Source organism: Trachurus trachurus, assembly GCF_905171665.1.
Source record: "Trachurus trachurus genome assembly, chromosome: 23".
Classification (NCBI taxonomy): Eukaryota; Metazoa; Chordata; class Actinopteri; order Carangiformes; family Carangidae; genus Trachurus; species Trachurus trachurus.
The window spans coordinates 22,972,968-22,985,863 of NC_139912.1; the positions used below are offsets into that span (position 1 = coordinate 22,972,968).

Consider the following 12,896-nt stretch of genomic DNA (forward strand, 5'->3'; position numbering starts at 1 on the left):
ATTTATTTGAATAAAACATGTCACACCACCGAGCATGTTTGTATCTTCTGTCATCTGCACCGAGCAGGTTCTGTTTTTCTCCCGTGTGACATTTTGTTTGTGGTCTAAAAGTGGCAAAAAGAAGCAGAGAAGCAGATGCATGCATCTCTGGTCAGAGCTTCTGTGTCAGCTTTGAGCTGATCTGAACACCGCTGGGAACAAAGAAGGCTCTGAGGAGGAGGAGACCGTATGAGAGGCCATGACCCATGATGTATTTCCATGCTGTTCATTCTTTCAAATAATAATCAGGAATTGGGGGTGAGTATATGGTCTGAAAGAGCATATGCAATGTGATACTGTGAAAGGTCAAAGGTCATCCCTTCCCCTAGTCACACTGGGGAAAGAGCAAAGAATAATAGTTTTAAAGGTTAAAGCCTGTAGTCGGCTCACATCCCGAAGCTCTTTAACATGTTTTTCTCTTTTCCTAGAATTGTTTTTGTGTTGTTTCTTTTAAAGACTTATTTTACAGAAGGCTGTGCAAATAACAAAGCATTACATACAGACAAGCCTCCACCTCCATTTTCCTTACTAAGTTTTTTGTGTTATTTATAACTCTATACCACCTATATGGCACTTTCAAATCATGTCTATCACAAAGTCTTTAGTTCGTCCACGAAAGAATCAGAACAAAAAACCCAAACCCTGAACTCAAAGGTACAGCTAAACAGGATGCAGACAGGGCCAATTACAATGCTTGAGTGTGTGTTCTGAGAATTGCAGTTGTTTTGACAAAACAGACCCAGACCAGTTGCTTCTCGCGGTTGGGCTGACCTGGCCCCGTCTCAACTTGGCCTTCACTCCCCTGTTTTCTTAAAACCGTATAATAATAAATTGCTTAAACAGACCATTTTGTTATCCTCAGTTACCGCACACAGTCATTTCACCACAGTAATTGGGTCCATATAAAACGTTTTTTCTATTCAAATTCTTTATTTATGTTGTGGTATATTGATGTGTTGATGAAAAGAAGTGATCACCGCTGACACGTCTTCACTTGTATTCAAAAAGAGTCTATTTACAAGAAGAACAGTGTTCAAAAAAGGCCGAATTCTGTGAGAAGTCCTCTCTCTTGGCCCAAAATCCTAACCTTATATACCTTTCTGACTCCCCCTTCTCTAGACAGAGAGGAGCCCCCATCCAAATGGTGAATGACCTTTGGCCTACTACCCCTTAACCTTTAGGCCAATGAAACATCATGTCCTGTCTCCCACAACACTTAGCCATAAGAGAAAACAAAAGAACCTGTCATTCACATTGATCCAGACAAAATGACTTCTAAGCAGGACATCGATTCCTTGAATTCCAGAAAAAGCACACACACAAAGAAGAACATAAGATAATACAAGATATTAAAGCAAGAAAGTTAAGGTGGATAATATACTACAATGTACATTCATGTACAAACGTACATACATTTATTTTATGGTGATTGGTTGTTGTTGTCATTTTGTTTCCTTTGTTTTGTATGTTTTATAGCAAGAATGTTGCTCAGTGATAGATTACTTGGAAAATTGGATATTGAGTGAGGGGCAGGCAATATAAGATGTATCTTCTCCCTGCTCCCTTCCAACCAATGGAAGAAATGTTGTGATGATATTGTCAAATTGTGAAATTGCCTTGATTGGAATAAATAAAAAGAAAGAAAGAAAGAAAGAAAGAAAGAAAGAAAGAAAGAAAGAAAGAACATTTAAAAACCGAAATAAGTTTAAATATGAGCGGGAAAAATAAAAATTAATCAATGAATAAAGATATAGCCTACTGTAAGTGGCAGGCCATAAGATATTCTGAATAAATTGTATAAAATAATAAACTTTTCTTGTTATTTTCTATATATTTTAGAGACTCAAAATAATATTCTTTATTAAATTAAAAGGTTGCTTTTGATATTTTGGCCTTTTACCCAACAAAATGAAAAGGTTGAAATAAAAAATTAATAAATATTACTTTATTATTTATTATTGTGACAAACCCAGAATTAATGCTTTTTTTCTCCTTCGATTCGAGTCTTGATCAGGTCTTGATTAAAGTTTTGTATAACAGATCTTTCAAAAAAAAAACCAAGTAAGGGTCCCTTTAAAAAATTCCCACAATGCGCTGCCGGCTCTGACGTCACACACACCTTCTTCCGGGTTTGTCCAGTCCGCCTCCACGTGAATCATGTCAGAGCAGTTGGTGCTGGAAGCCGCGGAGGAGGATGAGGAGTTTGTTGCCTTCGTGGCTCTTCACGCCGGAGCGCTGCGCTCCTCGAGGATCCCGCAGCTCTACTGGAGGAGTCTGCACCACAAGATCACCGCCGAGGTGTGTAGCCGACTCACACACCCAGCCGGGGGGGTGGTGTGGTGGGCTAGGTGTGTGGGTCTGCAGCAGTGTAGCCGGTAATAAGTTTAAAGGCAGAGTCGTGTCGTGGGATAAACTACAGATCCAAACACAAAACCATTTTCCTCGTTCACAAACTGCGCTATAAAAGTAATGGATTAATTTTCCTTTCATAGATGTAGCCTACACACTAGAGGGCTGCACGGGCCTGGAAATTAAGCCCGTACCCGGCCCGAGCCCGAGACTCTCAAACCCGACCCGAACCGAGCCCGAATTAATAAATTAAAAACCAGGCCCGACCCGACCCGTTACCCGAAGTGTTATTATGCAAAATGCACGTTATTTTCAATGACATTTAACAGCGCGACGCTCGTCAAGCGGCTCGGAAGTGAGACGACTCGGGAGAGAGAGAGAAAGAGAGGGAGGGAGGGAGAGAGAGAGAGAGATGGACACGGCCGTGTGTGTGCGTGTGTGTGCCAGAGCAACCTCACTCATACATGACAGGAACCAGAAGGAGAGGAGAGACGTGCCCAGCGACACCAGAGGGCAGCTGCATCCAACCTGCATCTGGGCTCCCCCGCCCAGACTGCGGACGGATGATTGGATCACGGATCCACCTGAAGTGGCACTAGCGACACACACACACACACACATAGGCAGGCGCGCGCGCCGCTCGGAGCGCTCGCGACCAACGACCAAGACCAGCTGTCCGCGTGCAGCCCGACCCGACCCGGGCCCGAATTAATTAATTAAAAACCAGGCCCGGCCCGGCCCGATACCCGTCGGGTCTCGGGTTACCCGCGGGCTCGGGTCGGGTAGCCATGCTCTACTACACACTGAAGGCTACATGCACACAGCTCCTGAGTCCTGTCACTGTGTGCATGTTCCCCTGGTGAATGCCACTCACAATTAAATCACTGCCAGTCCTCTGTTTTAATCATTGACCTCTGTGGTTGATTGATGGTATTTAGTCTTTTATAGAAGGTAAAGGCTGAGGAGTCTTGAAGTTTATTATTATTAACAGAGGCTGTGCAACAGGGCAGCCAAACAGGGCCCTGAGCTGGAAGGGGGCCCCCAAAGACGGCTGACTTTGGACCATATCAGTGACATCATGATAGCTGTGTACACAAAACACATTGTGCTTAGTATGCACAATGTCATTGTATGCACTGCATACAATAACTTGTAAGTGCTGCCAACCCCGATGTTAATTTCTTCCATTATCAATAGAATTATGCGTTGTTGAATGCTAACATTGATGCCAGTGGTGGACAGTACGGAGTCAATTTACTTGAGTACTGTACAGTACATATCCAGAGGATTTGTACTTTACTTGAGTATTAGATTTCTTTGGTACTTATTACTCTTACTTGAATACATTTGTGTCTCTGTGGTATCCGCTGTATTAACAATACATAAATGTATTAAAGGAACTTCATTAGTAACCTGTGTTGAAGATGACAGACAAACAAACAAACTTTAAATTGACATTTTCTTCAGTGGAGTCTGTTTTTTTTTTTTTTTTAAAGAATAAAAATAACAGAGAAGACGCTCTTTGTTTTTGTGTGTCGTAGGTATATGATGCTGGGGAAGTTTTCGGAATCATGCGGATCCAGGAAGAAGACGAAGAGGAGATAAATGGAGAGAATGAGGAGGAGGAAGAGAAGAAGAAGAAGGCCAATCCGGGGGCGGAGATCCGCTGTAAGGTGGTTGTGACCCGTGACAGTGGACTGCAGGCATCCGAACCGACAAGGTGACACATTAGCATCACTTTACTAACAAGTGATCTGTGTTTGATCAGGAAAAAATATAAAGACTAGATAAAAGAAACACAGTGTTCAGTCTGTGAACCAGTAGTTAATGAGTTAGAGTCAATTATTCTCTAAGCTCAGACACTTCCAAAGATGTTTTGGCTTCTGGCAGCCATTTTTTTTTATCCATCTTACTCATTTGTGGCAGAAATGTTAATCCCAGTCATACAAGTACAGTGACCGTGAGAACCCTGAAGCCTGAATGCACCTCAACTGGAGTAAAACATACATACATTTCCAATCCAGTTTCCAGTCATAAAACTACTCAGACAATGACGTGAATTAGGATTATGATTTATTAGTGCAACGGTTAAAAAAGATCTAAGGGCTATTAACACAACAACACACACAAGTTATGAATGAGCAGTATTAACAGAAGGGAATAAAAACGATCACAGTTCAACATTCATTTACTGAATTTTTTTCAAACATGGTACAGTCGTTTCAAATGCTTTTCGAGAGGCGCCGTGCAAGTTTAATTACTGTGCAGACATAACTCAAATACAGCACAGGAATGTATAGCTTACTGTGGTTAAAATTATAAATAGAAAAAATCTGTGACGTTTCGAACACAATGCTCTTTTTCAAACCAGCAGTTTGAAAAAGAGCATTGTGCTCGAAACATCACGCTATTAAATCCTCTAAAGGGAGCTGCTATGGTGTGCAGATTTTTTCTTTATTTCATTTATTCCTCCTTTATCCAGCAGCACCCATCCCAACTGGGCCTACCTGATGTGCGTGTTTTTCTCACAATTTTGCTAAAATTATAAATAGGCCTTTAATGTTGTTGTGCAGTTTAGTAAAAAACAGTAGGCCTACCCCTAATGTCCATAGTGCAAATCGGTAACCCAGCTGCGGCTTGGCGGTGACTTAGTTCTTATTTTTTACTGAACATAAACTACGCACGCACGCGTTGGCTAGCAGCAGCTGCAGACGTCCGGTAAGGAATAATGGGAATACACGAAAGTAGTTTTAAAATTGTTTTTGCACAAGCTCTCATTCATAAAATGACCAAAAATGAACACTATAAGCGGATTTCTTGATTATTATAAACACATTATTTAAACAGCATTTGTATAGAAATGATTCTGTTCCAAGCCTTTTGATAAGCGGTTGATTAGTATCCGTGATCACTATAAGCAGTTTCCACTCTAGTGTTTATTCCGGAGGGGGAGCAAGGATCCATAGGAACTAGATGATCTCCAAATTGATGTTCAATTTTGAAGTCTGTTTTTAGCAGTTGTTTGTAGGGATGTGCTGGTCCCATGATAAACAATGGCGAGACACTTCAGGCAAAAACACAGTTTTTTCATGCACTGATCAATTTGGAGATTTTGAGCTGTTTTTCTACCTTATGTATTCTTTCAGAAAAGTCAAAAGAAATGGTAGAAAATACCGATTAAGGTGGTTATTTTACTTCATTTTGTCTGTAAATTTCTCCTAAATTCACCAAAAGTTAACATGCCATGACATGACGTGTATGCCGGCCCGTGACATACTGTGCTATGCCTGTTGTCTGACCCATGTCATGTCAGGTGTCATTGTAAAGCTCTCTCTCTCCTGAACAATGATGTAGGCTCCAAAAATTGTCATTTCCTTTGTATCCACAACCAATCGTAAAAGTATGATTTACATTAACAATCTATGGAATTTTACAGTACAAGTACAAAGTTCCGTTTTCTCAAAATGAGTTTTTCCTCAGACTCTGAGCTAGAAATCTCCACCTCGGCAGCACTAGAGACACCAACCTTCCAGTTTTATTCCTGTCTACATTCTGAAGGTTTTTACAGAGGGGATTGTTGATAGATCATTCAAAGCCTGATTTATATAACATTTTATTCCAAAAAACATGGCAAATTTGATTTTTTTTTTAGGGCTGGTGACAGTATTTTCTCATTTACAGAGTGATAAAAAGAGATATCCAAAATCCCCTCTGTAAAAACCTCTGACTCTCATATGTCAACAAAATAAAACAAGAATTTTGAAAGTGGCTTTATTCATTTTTCAGATTTCGGTTCTGGAAATGTATGCAAAATAGCGCATATTTCATCAGATATTGCCTCATGTACATATTTAAACATAAAATTTGACAAAACTTGTAATACAAAATATATTTGTCTTAATGTCAGTGATAAACTTGGGAGGTTTCATGGTGATATCTGTTAGTTAGAATTTTTACCCTATTCACCCCATTGTCTCCCCTTAAAATGACATCAAGAGTGGACCCAGGCTGCTTTGTCAACAGGAAAACTAGTTTTATGGCTCTTGAATCATAAAACTGCCCTCAGGCAGGGTGAGGGTCAGGTCTGGCGCGGCTGCTGCATTCATTTAGATTTTGAAGAGATAGTTTGTTAGCTGATAAACTGGAATCCTACATGTAACATAATAACAAAGATAAGTTAACAACAGCGTGTGTGTGTGTGTGTGTATAATGACAACGTGTAACAAAATGAGGGGGGGAAGTTGTTTAATCTCTTCAATCTTCCTGCAGTGTTTTCCTGGTGGATCATGCCTGGACCTACCGTGTGGAACACGCCCGTGAGCAGCTGGAGCAGATCCCAGGCCTGCTGCCCAGAATGGCGGCCCTCATGGGGGTGGACTTCCACGGCGAGGCCCCCGATCCAGATACTGTGGAGCTGGTGATGGAGCGCATGTGGAAGTACAACCAGACATATCACGTATCTCAGGGGGTGAGTAAAAAAAACAAAAAAAACACAGCTTCATAGACATACACAGTTACCCTTTAAAGAGAAACTATGCAGAATTTTTCCCATAGCTACACTACATTTTTACCTAATTAAAAAGCTCTGCAGTAATTGTGATGGTTAACTACATGACTTGTGACTTGTTACAAGTGAGCCTTGCAACATCAGTGTAGTACCTGGCCGCCGGCCCGGTGTCCCAGCTCTCGTCTCTGCGCAGGGCGACACAAAAGCACTCCGTAACCCGTAATTTTTTGTTTATGATAGTTAAAGGGATAGTTCAACATTTTGTCAAATTGGCCCATTGCCATAATCCCTATAGTCATAGCAGTAGCTAACTCATCAAATACACAATCCAACAACTCTAAAACGCTCTTGTGTGACCTGCACATTCACCATGTTATGAGATAATAACAGAACGTTAGGAGACAGAGTTGTTTTCTAGGTAAATTCATACAAAACAGCTGATTCCCGTCAGGAGCAGTTTTTCGGCAAGCAGTCTCTGCATTTACCACCAGAGCGTTTTGGAGTTGTTGGATTGTGTATTTGATGAGTTTGATGAGGGAAACCAAGAAATCCCATGAGCCTCTGTAGCATAGCTCTGAGCAGCTCGTGGCTCTGCTCCGCCGTTCTAAAAATAGCTTGCACAGACAATGAAATTCTTATTTTGCTGTCCTCATCACAGAAAAATAAAAATTTCATTGTCAGGGAAACTCACCTTTCCACTGTGCAAATGACAATAAACACTTTTGACTTTGACTTGACTTTGAAAAGGGTGAAAGATGAGATAATTATACCTTAATATAATAGTACCATAATATTCCATCCTTGTAAGAGAAATAAATAAATAACTATATAATAATTTGTGGTGAAATGAAATAATACACTTACAAGGACATTTCCTCCAGCTCTTCAAAAGAAAATTGTACCTTGTTCTCTGAAAAATAAGTCTTCAAAAAAAAAAGATAAAACTCCTAATGACAATATAGTTCTTATCGTAAAAAGGATAAAACTATTTTTTAAAAGTTAATAAAACTCAGCATCATGTTGATCTGGAGAGTGTCAGGGTGCAAGCAGAAGTTGTTTGGAGAGTTTCTACGCTCTCTTATAGCACATCTCAAATAATAGTGTTTTACAACTGTTTCATTTTGATCTTATCTTGTATTTGCAGTTTTTCACAAAGTAGTAGATGAATATTCCGTTTTTTTTCCTCTGGTATAATACTAATATGGGAGTGTGACCTTTGACATTAGACTTTTTCAGCCATTGACCCAGAAGACCAGAGAGAGAGATTTTGGGGGGGGGGGGGTTGGTTTGAAGGGGAAGATAGTGATAAGAACAAGGCTGGCCTTTTCTACTCATTCATATACTCACTTAAAGGACAATTCCAGGCGAATTCAACTCGGGGGTGTATTTTCCTATCATTTTAGGTCTAAAAGAAGGAATCTGAAGCCGGTGCATATTCTCATTTGCCCAGGTCATAGTATTTCAAAGGAGGTAACCTCCTTTGAAAAAGGAATCTGAAGATTTTCAGTTTAATTGCTCCTGTTTTGCGGTAGTTGTGTCTGTCCCCGCATCGCCACGGCAGCAATGAATGGGAGTGGATGGAAGTTCCGCTGTTTAGACTGTTTCCATCCCTCAAAACCGCAATTTTTTTCCACAGACAGCGTCAGATGGCGACTCAAACATGCACCCAGAAGTTTATTTACCTCAAGCAAGCCGACATGTTTGTAAAACTAGATCTAATTCAAAGTCTCCCAGAGTCTCGCGCGAGCCCCAGTTGCCATGCTCCGGGAGACTTTGAATTAGATCTAGTTTTACAAACATGTCGGCTTGCTTGAGGTAAATAAACTTCTCTGTGCATGTTTGAGTCGCCATCTGACGCTGTCTGTGGCTTTGAGGGATGGAAACAGCCTAAGCAGCGGAACTTACATCCACTCCTCCCATTCATTGCTGCCGTGGCGATGCGGGGACAGACGCAACTACCGCAAAACAGGAGCGATTAAACTGAAAATCTTCAGATTCCTTCTTTTAGACCTAAAATGATAGGAACATACACCCCCGAGTTGAATTCGCCTGGAATTGTCCTTTAATGCACACTCTACTGTCTAGCGTGGGAACTCTGTCCTTCTTCATATAGACAGGACATACACCCACAGAGTCTTTGTTAATTCACCCTCCAACAAACGCTGTCTTAAAGCTGTGGTCTACTAAGTTTTGAAAGACGATGACAAAGATTTGAAGAAAGCATCCCCCCCACACACACACACGCGCGCCTCCCCTCGGAGCTGGTATGGCCCTCCCCTCTGAGCCTCCAGGCGCAGAATTCATGGGGGTTCATGTGTCAGCGGAGCCATGCGGACCTTAACCGAATGGGGTCTTTCTCTTGTTTTACCCATTCAGTGGGTGCTTTTGTTTTCAAGTGTCTTTCGTTTTAATTTCATTTATTGTTGTTTTTAAATCAATTTAAAGAGGAACTAAGCAGGATTTCTCCCGTGGCTATGCTACATTTTTACCTTCATTAAAAAGCTCTGAAGTAATTGTGATAGTTAACTACATGATATGTAGTAATTGTGATCGTTATGACTTGTGACTTGTTACAGTGAGAACGGAGGCTCTCTGTCTTCACCTGGTGTCTCATGGCTGAAAACAAACCTTGCAACATCAGTGTAGTACCTGGTCGCTGCCCCGTGTCCAGCTCTCGTCTCTACACACCGCAACACAAACGCGCTCCGTAACCCGTGATCTTTTGTTCATGGCGGTTAAAGGAATAGTAGCATTTTTTTAAAGTGGGGTTGTATGATCTACAAATAGCCCCTAAGTCATACATGGGCATTTTACGGCCCGCGGGCCAGACCCGGCCCGCATGCCGTCTCAATCCGGCCCGCGAGCCAAAGTGCGAGCCGAACTGCTATTATGACCCGATTGCTTTTAGTGTTTCTGATCACCGCGACCTGTCAGTGTTTCACAACCCTCCGTCAGCCGAATCATAACTGCTGACGGTTACGGCACTGTGGTATATTGGTGTATTATCCACCTGTACTTTTTTGCTTAGATATCTTGTATTATTTTATGTTCTTCTTTGTATGTGTGCCTTGTCTGGAACTCAAGGAATGTGTGAATCGATGTCCTGCTTAGAAGTCATCTGACTCCATGGAGGATGTCTGAATCAATGTGAATGACTCGGATGTCTTCTCTAATGGGATACAGGAAATGGGGTTTGTCTTCTCTAATGGACAAGAGACATGGGACACAGGATATGGGGTTTTTAGCTAAGCCTAAAAAGCCTAAAAAGCCTAAAGATCAATGGGTTAAGACAAAGGTCCTTGACCATCTGGTCTCGGGAGGTTTCTCTCTGTCCGGAGAAGGTGGAGTTTTGGAGATAAGCCAACATATAAAAAGGAAGGTTTTTGGGTTGAGAGAGAGAGATCTCATTTTGGACCAGAGATGCTCCAGGATTCAGCATTTTTGTACACTGATCTTATTATTTCCCAAACACTAAGGTTTAGCAAACTGTGATTAAAAGAGCATTTTATGAGATCGCTGGGTTTTCTGACGTGATCGACCTCGACCATATGACTGATTGTAGCCACGTGCGTCTGAAGCCTCCATCCACCAATGGCTACGCTTGTAATCAAATCAGTCTTTTTTTCATGTTGGTGCTGTTAGGCAGCAGCAAATGAGTATTGTGTTTCTTCATAAATAAATGGTTATCTACATAGCCTACAAATAGAACAGTCTCACTGAATCAGAAGTGAAAAGGATCTGAGTGCTTAATTATAATATTCAGGTGTCTGTGAACATTATTTATTGGTGCAGTCATTTATGGTCAGTAAGTTTTGATAAAACAATCTGCCTTGAGTCCATATTTATATCATAATACAGCATGTTTCTTCAGTGATCTGTGATGGATATAAGTTGAAAATGCGATTACATGGATTGTGGGCTGTCAGCCTATTGTAATGCAATCATTTCCACCAAATATATGTAGTTATATAGGCTAATATATAATTATATATAATTCAGCAATAAATATTTGATGTTTCAATTTGATTTCGAATCGTGTGGACTTTCACTCACTTTATCGGAGTCAGTGTGGCCCTCTGGAAAAAATAATTGCCCACCCCTGTCCTAAGTACTTCAATTGCAGTAGAAGACTCTCTGAACTCCTCCCGTTAGCAACACCAGCCCATAGCCCTGCCCAGAGATTTACAACATACAGTGTTGTGAACAGACCCAAAGAAACGGCCTATTTTCACGGCCTAAAAGAGGTTTTACCTGAAAAAAAAAACACAGTTCCATTGTTCGCTATAATATAATTTTTTCTAGCCCCTCAAAGTGCAGGAAAAACACAGTTTTTATTTGGACCTAACCAACTGATGATCGGCGGGCGCTACCCCTGGGTGGAGGGATACGTGAGTTGCCTCTGGTCGTCTCATGAGCTCACATAGGTAATAAAACAATCAGGGTGCAATACTCAACAGATGTGTGCCCCACAGGTTTTATGTTAGCCCCATTTGTTGCTTTAACTATAGGAATTTACAACACAGATTGTTCTCAGAGAAGGTTATACAGAAGATTCACCAATTGGTTTACAGACTTTCCCAAAATAGGAACATTTCCACCACGACTCCCCCCTTTTGATCATTCATGATCAACTATTCAATTATCAATGAAGAAATGCTACTTCCAGTAATTCAACACATGATTCAGAATAGGTTACATTTACATCACTTATAACATCCAATCCTTTTTCTTTCCAAGCATTAGTTTTTTGACAATCCAACATTTCACATGGCTCTGTGATCTGTCGTCGTCCCTCGTCAGACACTACAAGGTGTCTCGTGTGATGTGTTACCTCCGCATTCATGTGTGTGTGATGTGTAACTCTTTGATGCAGCCATGGCAGCGTTTGGCCTGCACCATTAAGCTGTGTTGTTCATCGACACCTCGCTGTTTGTGTGTGAGTGTTAGCGAGTGATCACTTTTCCATTTCTTTGTTGAATCTTGTATGCCGTCAACTTGTTGTGAATGATGGCTCAGTCCTCAGTCAGTTGATGGTCGCCTCTTGTGATGATCTGCCTCCGCTATGTACCCAGGGGGCAAAGCAAAAAAACAGACACGGAGCGTTGTAAAAGGTTTGACACCAGAAATGATATCTAGGAACTTCAAGGATTAAAACCTGGGTGGACAACCCGGTCAACTAGCTGCTGGAAAGCTACAGGGGCTAAAACCCCTTTCTTGGGCAATTTTGCTGGCGAAATTATGTAAATGCAAATATTTAGGTACTACAATGGCTTAAATAGTCATACAACTATAAAATTTGGCAGAGAGTATCTTGACACATAGGGGAAGGCAGGAAAAAAAGATTCTGGGGTTTGTTGCAACTCAATTTTAAGATATCACCCTCAACATCCCAAAAAAGACAAAAAAAACTACTGTTTGCCTGACAAATTCTCATGAAAATTATTATTTTTCAGCACTTTATGGAGAATATATATGCTTAACATGTCTTGGACTCAAATGGAAGCTTATGAATGAATTAATTAATTCATAGCCTTTCTACTAGCTACTGGAAAGCTACAGGCTGTCTCCAATGCAACACCTATTGTGAAAAACTCCATGTTAACTGGCATGATCATAAAACATTCTATTTCTGGTCTCCCCAAAGTGAACAGATAGATAGAGAAGACTGTTGGCCACAGCAAGTGGGGCTTTTGAGATAGAAAGGCTCTTGGACTCAAATGGAAGCTTATGAATTAAGGAAGTTTTCTATATACATGTTAAGCATAGATATTCTCCATAAAGTGCTGAAAAAAATAATTTTCATGAGAATTTGTCAGGCGAACAGTACTTTTTTTGGTCTTTTTTGGGATGTTGAGGGTGATATCTTAAAATGGAGTTGCAACAAACCCCAGAATTTTTTTTTCTGCCTCCCCCTATGTGTCAAGATACTCTCTGCCAAATTTGATAGTTGTATGACTATTTATGCCATTGTAGTACCTAAATATTTGCATTTACATAATTT

The 12,896-nt window shown here is 40.9% G+C and overlaps 1 protein-coding gene across 1 annotated transcript in view; it reads left to right on the plus strand.

Annotated features, from left to right (window-relative positions):
* Positions 1-2,175: 2,175 nt before the first annotated feature.
* ttll12 (tubulin tyrosine ligase-like family, member 12) overlaps positions 2,176-12,896 on the plus strand; it is a 51,344-nt gene continuing 40,623 nt past the window's right edge. The window contains exons 1-3 of the mRNA XM_083999786.1: positions 2,176-2,337; positions 3,930-4,108; positions 6,658-6,856. Coding sequence (XP_083855912.1) covers positions 2,197-2,337; positions 3,930-4,108; positions 6,658-6,856 — 519 coding nt within the window. The 5' untranslated portion in view covers positions 2,176-2,196. The remainder of the gene's footprint in view (positions 2,338-3,929; positions 4,109-6,657; positions 6,857-12,896) is intronic.